Source organism: Lissotriton vulgaris, chromosome 7, assembly GCF_964263255.1.
Source record: "Lissotriton vulgaris chromosome 7, aLisVul1.2, whole genome shotgun sequence".
NCBI classification, from domain to species: Eukaryota; Metazoa; Chordata; class Amphibia; order Caudata; family Salamandridae; genus Lissotriton; species Lissotriton vulgaris.
In genome coordinates, this window is record NC_141695.1 from 1,436,760,419 (window position 1) to 1,436,776,694 (window position 16,276).

Here is a 16,276-nt window from a genome sequence, read left to right on the forward strand (position 1 = left end):
TGCACAATACATTTCCTTAGGATGCCGAGCACGTCTTTGAACAGTAATACGTCACTAACAAAGTTATATTTAAAGACAGACACAAAAGCAGAGGAAATGAGGATTTCTGTACATCTAATTACTGTTTTCATACCAGGAAGAGGAGAACTTAATTGGAGCAAATAATACATTCTCCCCGAAGCCACCTCCTTCTACCACATGGATTTTTTGCCTATTGGACAGGAATAAAGAAAACTGCTTGAAACCGTCTTTACTTTAGTCTTAAAGCAGAAATTTGCAGTGTTTGAACAAACTGTCCTTTACGTCCCCCGACCAGCTGTGCTAAGATTGCCTATGCCATCAGCACTGATCTTGGCCTCGTTGTCAATCTGAAAGCACACAACAGCAAAACAAGGGCTGGATTTGATCGTTTTTATAACAGTTGCAATTACAGTGATTTGGCGCTCTCACTGCACTGTTATACCATAACGCTTGCATATTTACTTTTATTTTTCGAGTTTTAATTAGTGCGAAACAGTGGCGTAGCGTGGGTGGGGTCATAGGGGCAGTTGCCCCGGGTGTAAAATTATTAGGGGCGCAAAATTTTAATATGGGCGCACATTTTCTGAAATAAAGTGGAAGGATACTTGCCTCGCCCCGGGCACTGGCAACCCATGCTACACCTGGTGGTATCAGAGTACTTTACAGAGACTGCACAACATAAACAAGGGAAACATAAGAAGAACAAGCATTTGCAATGCAATAGGTCTTGCATTTATGCAAGTTTAAGCTATTGGCATTGTAAATGACAATGCCTTTTTTATGTTTTAGTAACGAGAACAAAAATAAAAGGCGTTGTTATTTGCAATGTCTATTGCTCAAACTTGCATAAATGCGAGACCTATTGCATTGCAAATGTGTGTTGTCTCTAGAAGCCCCTTATTTTTGTTTCAAATAACATTGGGGAGCTGGGGAATGTGACAGAGGCCCATGGCCGGATTGAGAATGCAAACCAGCCCTGGCAATGAAGTCGAAATGGGCCTTGTGGCGGGGGGAGGTGCTGGTGAAAAACACTGCTGCTGCTTTTGTGATTTTGTTACAGGGAGCCAATATTGCAGCACTGCTGCAAAACCTGCCGCCAGTAACAAAAATAACGGCCCCAACTGCTCCATAACTGGCCACCATCTTCTGGCCCACCAGGAAAACGCCCAGTGCTCACTACAACCAGTCCGATTCTACAGAGGCCCTAGGAAAGGCCCTAGGCTTTCAAAACAGGCCTCCCAGGCTCCAGCCCACCAGCCTTAATATTGCCCTTGATCTGTGCATTTCTTGCTTGTTCCCATCCAGCACCTGCAAACTGCAGTGCTTTTTTGCGGCATGCAGTGCTTACAAAAACCTCAATTAAATAAAGAAAGAAAGAAAGAAAAACTAAGGTGAAGTTTAGGCTGAGGGGGGACCCGAGGAAGCTGCTTACTGTTAGTTTGAGTCAGCATAGTCCGGGCTGGACAGGTCTTTTATTCCATAGGGCAATTTCCCGGTGGACTGGAACCTTTGAAGGCTGATTTTGAAATCCCAGTTCCTAGTGCCCCTGTCACTTTCCCTACCTCCCTAAAGTTGATTGCAGCAGACATGAGGAGGCTTCAAGAGAGAGAGAAAGGGAGGGGTAAAGGAAGCTAGAGAGAAAAAGTGATTTTAGATGGAGAACAGAAAGAGTGAGAATGGAAAGAGTGATAGAGAGCGATAGTGCAAGAAGAATAAGGGAGCATTTTTACCAGGCCTGCTTTTGGTTCTCCAGCAGCTCTGAACACAGTGCCGTCTTTTCAAGTACTTGGGTCCTTATTGACAGTACCATCACATCTTCTTTTGGGTCCTCTAACATTGGGGCCTCCCAGGAAAAATCCTTCTCCTTGGGTTTTCAGAGCACAAACCAGCAATGCTAACCTGCCATGCTGCAATTGCCTGTCACCCAGCTTTGCTCTGCACTCCACTGTAGGCACCGAACCAAACAGGCGCCTGTTGGCACTCGGTCACACCCCTACAGACACAGAGCCAATCAGTCACCCACAGGCACCACTTCACACCCCTCTGACACTCCCCTGAAGGCATAGAGCCAATCAGTGAAGTGCAGACACTACTTCACATCAACCTGTCACTCCTCTGCAGGCACAGCCCATTTGTTACCTGTACACTCAGCTTCACACTAGTCCACTGCAAAAAGAAAAGACAAATTGTGCGACACAATGCTGCACATTTTGTGACAGTATTACTTCATAATTTTGCAATTTTTACATTTGTTGACACTGTATGGTTATTAGTTGCACCTCAGTACCAGTTTAACAGGCACATATAGGAATAAACGGAAAGGTGACCACGCAACCTTTCCAAAGGGCCTTCACACTGGGCAAAAATATGTGTTGCTGTGCTTTTAGTAACTTTTAAGCCGTTTGGGCTCGAAACACATTTTCTTTTGATTAAAATCTGAAGATTATGCAGCAGATGATGGATTATGTGGCAAATGCGGCAAATCTATAATTATGAAAATGCTGCAGCCGCACAATTGCATAATTCCAGTGGCCCTGTCTATAAGCAATTAACCACTTGAGAGGGTACATTTAAAAGTAAGTGACATCTTAACTGATTGCTATTGCTACCCTTGGTGAGTCATGTGTACAAAATGGACAGCTTGGTTATTCATCTGGAATTAAAGCGCATCTTAGGGACAGCAACGATAAACAACTATATCATCCATGTCGCTTCTTTCCATTTTCAAAAGGGCACCTCTGGTGATATTGCATTGCTTCTCCTAAGAGTGACAGTCACATTTTTTCCATCATCCTGCAAAAGACAGAAATAGGGGTCCTGGAACCATGTTAGATTTGTTGCCTTGCCAGGGCTCAGCCCTAGCATGCTTCAAACACTGGGGAGAGCTGACATTAGAGGACTGTAAGCTGAGCGGAGAGCTGTACACTTCCTGGTCATTCAGGAGTTAGTTTTTGTGGAGCTTGTTGTGTGCATCTCAGAAGGAAAAAGAAGGTGAGTGGAGTCCTACCCAAGGAACTCTTAAGCCACTGCACTGACTGAGGTCAATCGAATGGGAGCACCTTTCTGTCCCACCACTAAAGCTCTGTATCCAACTCGTCCCGCCCAATTCGTCCATTTGTGTAAAAGAAGGTTAGTGTGTCATTCTTGCACTGATATGCGGTTAGTCGTGATGCAAGGGTAAAGTCAATGTTGGTTCTTGTAAACCATTTCTGGAACCCTGCACAAATGTTTACACCTACAGCACCAAACTAAAAAGGCCACACAAGGGTGATAGTACCACGAGCATCCGGATAAACAGAGGGCGTCAAAATCAAATGTAAAAAGAGTTGAGGTGCATTAGGAAAGTATTGACCGTCAGGACCACAGTAAATGGTCAACCTCATTGACACGTAACCGTTGGAATTTAAAATTTAGCCTCAGGCATGTAGGCTTTTCAACCTCAGTGAGATGCCTTGGATACTGTTGGTATGTGATCAAGAATTACCCAGCCAAGTTCATGTCCCCATTACTGAGATAACAGACTAAGAGGATGTCCTTGTGAATAGCAGTCATGGTCATTCCAGCCAATCAGAGAAGAGAATGTTGTCAGGTAAGAAGATATGAACTTTAAACCCAGGACTTAAAGAGTCAAACAATTAGTCGGACAGCAGAGTATACGTGTGAGGAGATCTTGACCTTGCAAGGGTGCACTAGGCCCTGGTGAGCGCAAGGAAAACAGGCCCCTTACCCCCTGGTTTGATAGTAAGGAACAGCTATAATTGTGGGTGTTGTGTGCCCCTCAGACCTCCACCACCACTCAGATTCCTTTTATATTTCCCTATTCTAATTCACCACTAATCCTTTATGGGTTCCGGAGTAGCGTGCTGCTCGCCGAAAAAGCACTTCGACGCCTCATCAGGGGTACTAAGCACTATATAAATGCAATTACAATACAATACAATACCTGCTGTACCCCTGTATATAAGGAAAACACTGAAGTAAATAAACTACATATAAAAGTGAAAAATAATATCTTTATTTTAGTGTCAAAGCATACATAGCTGTACGACAGCAGACTTAAGCGTGGCAGCACACACAGCACAAGTAGAAATTATTGGAACACAAATATAAAGAAAACATTATGCAGAAACTATACTTCCAGTTTCACAGACTAACAAATGTATTCACACTGATCGAACAACCATGCTCTCTATCACTCAGGATTGTCTTAACCGCTAGTTAGGGACATTATTTAATGTTCCTGGGGTCCTTGCGTAGCAAATTAGTTTGTTAACAATGTGGGAACCTCTGGTACCGGTGTATGTCTCACAGTTGATTACAAAATGATCCTATTTATTTTGAAAGATGTATCAATGTTCAATAAAATCAGCTAAATATACAGGGCTGTGTACCAGGAAGGCATCGCCTGGTTTTGGGCTATTCAAGGGGTTTTTGCTTGAGTGACAACACAAATAATGGGCCACTCCCCTTCATCGCTGCTGCCCATCCTAAAATGGCCCCCATACAGCTGTCACATTAATGTATAGTGCTTATCCAATGGCCTCCATTGTGTCATCATGCTTGGTGCTCCAGCAGGTCCAGCCTCCCCTCTGCCGGACCCATCAGACATGCCCCCCTTGTGGGGGGGGGGTCGGTGACAAATTTTCTATGGCAAGTGGAATTGGTGGCAAAACCCGTTCATCCCCATTACATAAGCAGTACCAGCTTATCACCCAGGTGCAGTAATGGATGGATTAGCGCAGAAATACCAGTGTTACCTTTTTACGGGCATCCTAACTCCGCATGCAGGAGGAGTGGCAGCAAACACCGCCTACGGGTACCAGCAGCCACTATTGGGAGCTGGGTGTAATAACCATTTATAATAACCATTAGCCTCTTGCCCCGCCAATATTTTTTTGGGTGGAGATGAGTTTATCATTTATTCTACTCATCTTCTTTCCAAATACAATAATATTGTTATGTGTGTTCCTGGCCACTCTCCTCCATATATTGTTTATTATCAATCATTTGCTCTCCTTTAACTTAATATTTCATGAGACAATCTTAAATGATTAGGACCTTCTAACTCCATCTGCAGACCTGCAAACCTAGAACAATTTTCACTATGTGATCCTATAGGGAGTAGTGGAAGCGCCCTGGAGAGGGGAGTTTAGGACCCATTGCACTTTCCATTTCACTTGGAGATTTTAGTTGGAACCCAGCTGTGCATAACATTTATACACGAGTTGGAAACCTCTCTGTAAAGGAGTTTCCAGCTTATCCCGTAACAGGGGTTGTTGACTGAATAACCCTGCGATAAGTTAATTAAAAAATGTGTATCACACAGCAGCCCCATCTGAATTGGCATGCCTGCCAGCGGCGCGGGCCAGATTGGCCATTTATTCTATCGGGCATTTTCCTTGGGGCAGGAACAGTGGGGACTTAGTTGAACAATGTTGCTTGAGCTGGTGTGGGCCCAGTCCCACTTTAATAGGACTCTTGCTCATTGTCATATTCTGACTCAGAGCCAAGACATCTTTTGCGGGCCCATGTATAGAACACATTTTTAATGTAATTACTCATTTCCTGGTAATTCATGCTTACATGATGCAAACAATACGGTATTATTTGTTAAACGTTCACATGATCACGAAAACAGCTGAAACAGGTCTTGCCCAGGCCCCAAAAGCCTTTAGGATGAAATTGAGTAGAGAAGGAGAGTCAGAGTTTAGAGGAAGAAATAGATTAGACACCTAATAGAGAGGAAGTTCACTTTTGTAGGTGGGGGAGGGGGGGGGGGCAATTGCCCTCTGTGCCCATGCCTTAAAACGTCTCTGGAATCTTGTTATTTCACTTCCAAATTTATAGTACGCTTGAATACTTCAGAAGTCTATTTTCCAAACCAGAAATAGGACTGTCTTATTTCTCCCAGAAGGGGTGTTCTCTCTGCACAGAGATGCTAAGCTCTGGCGCCAGCTGAGGCTTAAGCAGCGCTTTAAACTCTGTGACCCCAGAAGGCCAGGCCTGAGAGCCGGAGTGCATTTATTTATTTTTAGGTCCTTGCTTAATCCCGTCCCCTCCCACACGTCCCTGGGCTTGCAGCGCCATCGTGATAGCTTTGACTTGCCACAGACGGGGCATGGCTGCAATGCAGACGAAGAGTGGGGGTTGGATCTGAAGGGAAGGCGAACACAAGGCAATGGGTGGCTTTTAAACATGGGTTTCCGGCAGCTAAGGAATGATATTGTTTTGATCCCTATATTTTAAAGAGGCGCATTAAACCCTTCACCCCTAATCTAAGTGTGGTGAACCGAACGTAGGAATGTGTAGTGTAGGGACAGCAATTTGGCAGGAGAGTTAGTCCTTGTATGACGAAGACTGTTCATTTGAGTTCAGGCACCAGAGCCGCCTTTCAGTTGCACAGAGCTTGCAGGTTCTGGCCTCAGACAGCAGAACCATCTCTCAAAGTGACACAGTAATTACGGCCTCTGACAATCAGGATCGGGACACTAACTGCAGAACTACCGCCTAGATGGCATAAATCTGGCAGTATGAGCTATTACGATGGCAGAGCTATCCCTCAGATTTCACTGCGCCTGTTTGACTGATTAACCCTAACAGAGCAAGTGATTGAGTTGCTCACCATCACACTGAGCATCAAAAAGGCGTTCCAGGACAGTATCTTATTATTGATTTTTGGGGCCCTGGGCAAGATATATCTTAGGGGACCCCTGTTTGCAGCAAGTTTTAATTTGTTACACATTTTCTGCTGATCAAGCCCAAATGATGCTAAACAATACTGAATTATACCTATACTTTCAGAGATGGGATCATATAAAAACAGCTGAAATAGGTCTTGCAAATGGTCAAAAAAATTCCTCGAATCGCACTGCGCAGAGAGAGCAAGGCTGAGAGGTAAAGGTAGTCATAGAGAGGTGAGTGGTTGAGATAAAGGAATAGACAGACGGGAGATAAAGAGAGGAACAGCTTTCTTCCTCTGGGGGCCTCTTGGAAGGTAGGGGTCCCCTGGGCAATTGCCCAGTTTGCCAATGCCTCAAATCGTCTTTCCTCCACAGTGTTTGTCCCTTACAGCACAGCCTCCTCAGTTGCCTCCCTTGCTCGTTCTCCTTTTGCTTATATATTTTTATTAATTAATTTCAGATACACAAAAAATCCAGATATTGTGTAATAACCACCGCTAAGCTTATTGCTCTGGCTCTCTCTCATTGATGCTGTCTCACTTATCCCAATGCCATATTTTAAGACCGGAAGGAGGTTGGGGTGAAACTGTCAAATGGCCTCGCCCTGTGTGCACGCCCCTGCCGATCAAGCGAGAAGAAGATGGAATCCTCTGCCACCACACCGGCCATATCTCTCAAGTGCAGGGGTGTCGTTTGAGGTCATGCACCTTGGAGAAGCCGTTTTAGCAGGGAGCGGCAACACCAGTTTCAGGAAGGAAACACTGTTTTTGTTGTCGTCTCTTCCACCGGCTAAGACTGTCTGATTAGTAACTGCTGCATTGTACTAGGAAAGATAAAATGGCGGCGTGTGAGGTATAATGTCAGTGGGATTTGGTGGGTGGGTGCCCGCGCCAAAAGCACAAGGCACAGTATGCACATAGCATGCCCTGCTTTTTTGCTAGACCGAAGGCAGGTGCCCAGGCAACGTAAGCCACAATAATGTCTATAATGTCTATAAAACTGGAAATATTTCAAAAGAATGTGAGCAGCAAACATAGCACACTCCTGTCTAAGGCTGGTGCAGAGAGTGTTGCCACCCTTGGTAATGTGGACTCATGGTCATGTGAGCCTTCTAAATGTTGATAAGCTGGGTCATTTGTCTCTGGCCTGGGCCCTCAAGCTTAGTCTGAAACCCTCATCCTCAGGATAAGGCACATCACAGCCCCTTGGCATATAACCCTGCCCCAGGCTGTCTATGCGAGAGGTGGACCAATGCTTTTATCTCAATTACTTGCTTTTCACCTGAGCCACGGATAACTGACCATGTCCACTGTTCTCCATCTCAGTCCCATGGCTTTATTTACAGCCCCAACCTCTTAATACCAGCTCCAGGCCCCCTATCAAAGCATTGTGCCCTCAATCCAAGAACATCATTCCTTTGCTCTACATCCCATCTCCATGCCCTTAGCCAAGCCAACTCTCTTTCTTCTCAGTCGCAGGGAGCCATGCTAGACCAGACTATGTAGTCTAGCTGCAGATCCTCTATACTAGATCAACAGTCCTAGCAGTTTCTTACCAACCACTAAACATATATTGCAGACCCTGTCTCTCCATCCCAGAAGCAGTTCTTCCTTTTCGTCTCCAGGATGGCTTTCCCAACAAGCCCTCTAGTTGTGTCATGCCATATAGCCCAACACCAAGCCTGCTATCTCTGCTCAATCGCCGTAGACAAATCCCCCTAGCCCCATTATGAACCACAATCTTCATCCTATATCCAGACAAATCTGTTCCCGGCCTCTGCGTGACCGCACACCCCAATTCACTCTTTCTGAGACTATGGACCACCAGGCTAACTCGGTACTCAGGTTCATGGCATTGGTTGTCAAAGGTTAATTGTAGGTTAACTGGTATAAGATATGAGGTGGAAATAAACGTTCTGATCTGGCGCTCTCTTACGCACTTTGACTGAGAAGCCCCACACTCCTCTCTAGAATAAGAAGTCACTGTTGTTAATACATACCCTTCCTCTTCATCAGATGTTCTCAAAGCCTCCTAACCCTAGTCTGGTCTGTTATTTGCTTTTATTGGCTTTCCCAAGGCCATTATTAATCTTCACGCTTTTACCACTTCTCCTTTCTTAAGCAGGTTCCACACTGTTCTTTAACACAGCAACAGTTTCTTGAGTCACCTAGATCACAAAGCTATGACATCATCGACCTTCATATGGTCAAAATACAGAAGATGTTGGCCAAACTTGGCCTTTCCCCATCCAACAAGCACAATAGACAAAGAAGCACTCAATGGATTAAGAAAGCCAGCAGCCTATACCCCTGGGTTGCAACAGAATGAATCTGGTGGAAAAAAGGAGTTGGAGATAACTGCCCACACAAGAAGAAAATGAACATTTTATATGCTAGGTTTTTGTGTTTGTAAGCTTTTGCAATTTGCTTTTCTTCCATATATTTAGTAGACCAATAAGATCCACGCGGTTGACTTATATTGCAGCACTCTAATCATTACAGCACCTTCCAAACGTCTATTGAATGATCATCATCTGTTTCTATTGACAATTGGGCCAAAGATCCAAATGAGGTCTGGCAACATCTGCTTGCTTTTCCAGAAAGAGCTTTGTGAAATTTGCTGTGTTCACAACAGGACAATGGCATCACAGTAGAAAAGACAAGCAACATTTGCAGTATAGTGAGGCAGGGGGTCTTCTGAATGCCCCCACAGATCTCACAAGCATGGATAGGGTGCATCAGACCCATCTTCTTCAGGTCAGTTGTCACATTCTGCTGTCAGATTCATTATATTTCTACTTGGCGCATATTTCATTTTTTGAATCACTTGAGTGTCTTTCCAAAGTGAAGTATATAGATGTCTTGGCTCATGTCTCTTTGGATCCACCGACAATCAGTCTTTTTTCCTTCCATCACTTAGGCAGTGGAGCTATGATAACATTTCGAAACCCCTTCACTGCCTTTAGACGGTCACTCTCAAAATCAACGACCAGCTTCAGGAGGCCGGACTGTTGAGGGACGAAATCTACTCGGACCTTCGCATCCTGACCAGGCTCAATGGGGCAATCACTAAGGAGAGAAAGAGAGATAAAAAATTAATAAAAACCTGTAAAGAACTTCTAAAGAGAGCCCAATTAGAGACTAAATGCTATGTAATTGTTGCACATCTTATCGCTCACACAGTCAGAGCTATTGCTGCATTATCTACAGTTGTGCTGAATGAAAGAATGGAGGCATCGTGATCAGTGGGCTTTTGCAAGGCCTAGACCCTCTGACCATTCTGTATAGAACACCCAACTGAATGGGATCGTGGCAGCGTGAACTCACCACCCTCGCTGCAGAGTCTTATGTAAATACTACATTACAGACATCACAATGGTAGATATCCCTCCGCTGAAATATGAATTCCATTATATCCTAGGGGATTTATAGTTCGGTGGATGGGATATCCGTCCCTGTTGTGACAGAGTAAGCCGCCGACTGAGATCTAAATTAAGCCCTTATTCTTATGTAGTCATTTCTCTGCAAATTACACCAAATTGTTTATTCAGGTCAACAATGAACAACATATTAGTTTGGTTACTAGAGTTTCCTCTTTCTGGGTTTCCTTCAGACCTCATGGGTACTCAGTATTTGGAATTAGTCTATATGACAACTTAGGCCAAATGCGATCAGTATTTCAGTGTAGAATATGGGGTGATGGATCATTCTGCTAACAAGTGGAAGAGTCATAAGTATGAGCCTAGAAGGAAGAGGATGTTACTTACAGTTCCTTCACCACCTGGCTGTCGGTAAGGCCGGCCCCCTCTGCCTTGAACGAACAGCCATTCAGAGGCTCCGGCAGGGGGTTCTTCAAAGAGATCTCTGCCACCAGCTTCCTCTTCTGTGCAGGTTCTCCCAAAATCTATACAGGTAGAAAGAGATCTAACATGAGACAAAAAAAGTTGGATTGCTTTGCTGCAGGCAGCAGTGGAGCGAAGGTCTAAAAAGTGGTTGCGATGGTGGTAGGCATCCTTTGACTAGAGAATACTTAGATTACATTATGGCAGCTTTGCCAAATCAACTACATTCTCTAAGCTATGTCTTTCTTTATTTTGAAATTGACTCAATGGACCGGAGACACCTCTCTCCCCTAACCTCCAGAGATCCATCAGTATAATGCTGCACTTCAATAAAATGACAACATCAACAATGCAGGACTACTGGAATAACGGAACAGTGGCGGGCCAAATTATGTGGTAGAGTTAACTAAATAATGGAGCAAGTAAAGACAGTTTTTGTCAATAGTGGTTCAAAACAAAATCATGACAAAAATAATCATTCTAGTTAGCCTCTTTGAATTATATTTAAATGGTTAGGTGACTAGTTAATTTTCATAATGTATTGGGCGCTACACTGCATCTCTTATGCATTATTTTGTATAGCTTTTGATCAGTTTCAGCTAGAAACATTTGTATTATTTTGCACATTATACAGCATATGATGGAATGGGTTTTATTTTATGAAAAAATTGGCCATTGAGTGCTTTAGGTTGCATTGAGTGGGCAGCATTTCAAGGTTGCCAGCATTTGTACTGTTCACAGCGCCCTCTGCAGAGACTCTAGTTCTTTAATGGCTGTTCTGAACTAACTCCGATAAGACTATCTGGAAAGAGTTTCTGTTGCATTCCATGTCCCTCCCACCCTCCCCCGATAGAAAACTATGAGGCCAACTAAGTGACTAGTCCTGTACAAGCATGTGCACGTGACGGTGCTGGGCCATTTTAGATATGTGACCTATCCTGATAATGAAATGCATGGCAGCCAATCAGCATTTAACTATCTTACAGGGTAAGGACCCTCATGCACTGTGATTATCAAAACAAGATTTTAAAAATCCAGTTATTCGCTCCGATGATGGCATAACACTGGAAAACAAGCATTGACAATGCCAATAGGTTTGGTCAATGAATGCACGGTCAAGCTACAGCTAAAGAAATCCATGTATGTTAATGACTGCCCCTCCCAGTTGTGCTGCTGCCAAAGAAAAACTCCAAAAATTATCTAGTCATCTAAGACACTTTAATAGCATTAAAATAGCATATGTGTGCCCTGAACGTTGAAACACAGGCAGCTGAATAAATAAATAAAATGACCACAGTAGTTTGGAGGCAGAGCACTTTTTGGAGGAAGCACACAATCTGCCAAATCAAAACACGTACTCCTGACGCCCAACAGGTGGCAGAGCCAAAGCCCCCCTCCTGGTGGTTCTCATATAATTGTCTGGCGACAGCTGAGCTGTCAAGACAGACCATAAACAAGCCACATTTCACTATGGTGGGTTGAAACTGCAACAAATACAAATTCTCTAATTAGGCCTGGTTTAAAAAAAGGCCAAAACAAAAGGGTGGCGTCCCTTAAAGGAAAGAAAATGTTTTTTTTTTCAAATCAGTCGCAAATAAAGTGCAAAAATATAAACAGCTCTGAACAGGAAAAAATTTCAAAAGAAGAAAAAAAATTCAAAAGTAAAAAAAAAGTTATTTTAAAATTAAACTAGCATAAGGGGAATAAAATATAACAAGTGCAATCATATAATAGTGAAAAATGAGCAAGGGAAACGCTGCAGTACACAACAGGTCAGTTACACCAGATTGTTGTAGTGGTAACAGACTACACAAAAACTGATGCAAGTGCAATTTGCACTAAGCCCCTGAAGGAAGCACGCACAGAAACAAACATCAAATAGGCACAGAAGCAAGCAGGAATCTTATTTACACCCATTTTCGCGATTTTACATTAGTCTAAGTGACCCAGAGACAGTTTTTGCTAGTTAAGGAGTCCGAACATCACCCTGTTAACTTATCTCCTATTTGTCTCACCCAAGGTTAAAGAGCATTAGCCATAGTTTAAAAATATGCTCTGCTGCTCCTGGGTGCCCCTAAGCCAAAGGCCTTCAAATTAGGGCTAGCCCACTTTGGTGGCCTGAGTTAATCTAAGCAGAGGCATCAAGCACTGGCCAAGGAGTGCATCATGCTGAAAACAGTGCTGCTTTTTTGTGAAAAAACACAGAGAGTGGCAATGAGGTATTCCGTAATTGTCCAACATAAAACCTCTTTTGTCCCTCATGTCCTGACTATATAACCACAAAAGTTCTTTCCCTGTGTCTGATAAAGATCACACTGTGGATACTTTTACACTTTACGGAAACCACTCTTCCCATAACAGGTTTGCAATCATGTGCTTAATTAAATTTTTAAAGGGTTAGTTGAACATAAAATTGCCAAATATATTTAGAGCAGCCAATTTTATAATATAATTGTGAAAAATATGTTTGTCATTCTGGACACCCCACCTCGATTAAATGTATGCACAGGGTGGGGGGTGGAGAAAGCATTAAAAACGTTTGAACACCCCAGCCCTACGCCAATGAGGAGTTATGGGCATGATGCTAAAGTGGCTTTGATGCAACCGTCAAGGCAAATAGGCAACACCACCAGGGCCAGACGGGCCATTTATTCCACTGGGCATGTCCCCGGTGGGCTGAAGTCCTTGGGGGCAGGTTTTGAAAGCCAAGAGCCACTCCTGGTGCCACTTTCGCAGCTCCCAGAGGTGAACTGTATCAACCACAGGGGGCTTCAAGAGAGAGTGAAAGAGGGGACGGTAGAGAGAAAGTGATCAGAGAGCAAAAAGAGAGAGATGAAAGAAAGAGTGAGAGTGGATGGATGGAAAGAGAGAGAGAGATTGCAGCGAGGAAACAACGGGAGAGGGGCTTGGTTGAGAATTTTTGCCATGGCTGCTTTGGGTTCCCAAAAGAGGAGGCTGAACAGATTTTATCTATAGCGTACCGGGCATGGGCCATAGTTTGAGGTATGTTTCAATGATGTGAGAACCTCTAGTGAGGAAGAATGCTGGGAGGAGGCATGGACCCCACTGTAAATTACAGCTTACAATGGAAAAACAGTACAGGCACTGAGCTACTGAAATTTGTTCTCAAATTGAATATGGGTGATAAATTATGTTTTTTTAACAGACTTTATTTATTGGGTTTGCACAATTATAAAACAAGGAAGAGAAAGGAAAAGTAAAAAACATCACATACCTCACGATGAGGCAATGAAAGGAGCAAAGGGTCAATTTAGAAAAAATTCAGTAGGGGGAAGTGAAATTGTTAGATGGCCTCAAAAGTCGAGATAATTTTTGAAGTTCTCCATTTGTTTAGAAATAGGACAGTTTCCACGTATCTTTTTCTTCACTTCCCATTTGATGGGTTCACAGGCCGTGGCATATTCCCATGCTTCCCCTGCGATATGACCTAGACAGAAAAGCACTGGTAGAACAAGCTAGACCAGCCCTATTATTTATTGGCGCAGAATCTGGTGTACGCCATAACTGGCTACTTTTGCAGAAGGTCTTCGATAAAATCAGCCGGCTGCGTGACGTTAGAAGTCTCTTAACTAGTATGGGCATGTCGACACTGTAGGAAACCCCAACAGCTCCCAGTTCCCACCAAGAAATTTAATTAAGTAAAGATATTGGGAACTGGTTAAACAAGATGCAAATAGAAGAAGTGACAGTATAACGTTGACAGGGACGTTTTTACAGACAAAACTCTGCCCGAGTCTCGAACTTTATTGGGATGTAATTTCTAAGCCCCTAGATTGTAAATTGTACTTCCAATTTAGAGTGCGCTGCTTACCCTCAAAATCCTTTTACCGTCAAATGGTCTGCTACAGACGACAATAAATGTCCTAACTGCACCGATTTGGAGTAGACTTATTTGCATGTGCTGTTTGTATGTCCCGCGTACCCCGCTCCCCGTAAGGTATGGCTGGCACAGACTTGTAGGAATATGGGCACCAGTTCGTCCAGTATAGCCATGAGAATTGTATGTACCGACCCATCCCTTCACTATGTGCTACCAATGGCAAAGTTTTAAAGATGGATGTGGTTAATTAGATCTAAATTATTGCCCGCAAATAACTGAATATAGAATTATGTCATCTGTGGTAATGAAGTATGTTTTAGTTTTGTTGGGATCATGTTTTAAGGTCCTTGAAATTCTTATAGTCAACTAATAACATTATGCACATGTTTTATTCTTATTTTTAAGTCCTTGATGTATTTTAACACACATCTTGTTGTATTAATTTGATTCATTTATTCGGGTTTAAGCTTAAGTTTTATTGTGATATTTGTGCTTTATGTACACAGCTTTTACGACATGAATTATCGAATAAAGCTTATGATGATGATGAAAAGTAAAAAAACATGAGGCAATGAAAGGAGCAAAGGGTCAATTAAGAAAAAAGACAGGAGGGGGAAGTGAAATTGTTAGATGACCTCGAAAGTCATGGTAATTTTTGCAGTTCTCCATTTGTTTAGAAATTGGACGATTTCCAAGTATCTTTTTCTTCACTTCCCATTTGATGGGTTCACAGCCAGTGACATATTTCCCATCATTGGTTTTAGCCAGGCAAACATCAGTTCGGCCCCAAGCGCATAGCTTCCATTAGTGCAGCAGGTGCAGTGGCCTCAGGGCCCAGAACTCCAAGGAGGCCATTGAACCCTGAAAATTGTTGTGTTTTTTGATCTCAACAGCAGATAATGGAGGCATTTCCTTGCGTGTACCAGGGCCTACTGGACTACTGCTACACAACTGACCCCCCACCCCGATAATGCCACATTCTTTCGGGTTAGAGCTAGCTAGATCATCATTCTCTTTCAACATCGGTTCACCCTTCATCTCCCAAGAGATGCCTGACATTCTAAGAGTGCTCCCTGTTCTTTCTAATCTTGACCCGTGGCATACCCTTCTCCAACCCACCCAACTGACCCTTCACGTAGTTTCAAAATGGCTGCCAAATCTTTTCAAACTTAACTGCTAGAATAGCTAACAGTTTTCCATGGCGTAAACATGCCAAACCGTGAACCACCATATCCGGCTTAGAGGACGGAGGAGGTGGGGGGGTGGGGGGGGTGCAGATAGTCTCCCAGACAATAAATAGTTTTAACTCCGGGCGTTCAGATACAGTCTGGTTAACTCAAAGGCCAGAGTACGACCACTCTTGGAGTTAACCAGATACACTGCTATTGGCTTGAAATCAAAGTGGGGGCAAGCCCTAAGTGGCAGGTGGCATTGCCAGAGGTTGGGTATGGCTTCAGAGTACAGTGAAAAGGTAAACAACCACAGCAATCACACAGCCAATGATGTTCACCCTTGCCCAAAATAACCCAAGCCGACTTTTATTTTTGTGAATGTTCATCTCCTACTTGCTCATTCACAAGTTGTGACCCCCCACATATGTCCCAAGGTGGAGAAAAATAAACAGTCTGCCCAGGTGCTGTGTTAGGATGTGGAATGGTCAAGGACAGCATTAAGAAGGAATTTTATGCACTTTAAGAAATACGCCCAGGACTTGGGATGTCACCGGATCAGTGTCTGATATCGATAACTGGAACCTGGAGCCCAAATCATTCATCATAGCTTCCTTATCAGATTTCAACGAGAAAAGGCAGTCAATCAGTCTGGCATTGGCAGCCAGTCTTTTGGATTTGTCAATGCTTCCTATGTTTTGTCACGGTTTTTGCGAACTTTATC

At 43.5% G+C, this 16,276-nt stretch overlaps 1 protein-coding gene across 1 annotated transcript in view; it reads right to left on the reverse strand.

The window, feature by feature from the left end:
• Positions 1-4,014: 4,014 nt before the first annotated feature.
• The window catches only part of TGM2 (transglutaminase 2), a 134,121-nt gene continuing 121,859 nt past the window's right edge, over positions 4,015-16,276 (reverse strand). The window contains exons 12-13 of the mRNA XM_086932240.1: positions 10,468-10,604; positions 4,015-9,769 (exon numbers count right to left, since the gene is read on the reverse strand). Of these exons, the coding sequence (XP_086788366.1) occupies positions 9,613-9,769; positions 10,468-10,604 (294 nt within the window). The 3' untranslated portion in view covers positions 4,015-9,612. The remainder of the gene's footprint in view (positions 9,770-10,467; positions 10,605-16,276) is intronic.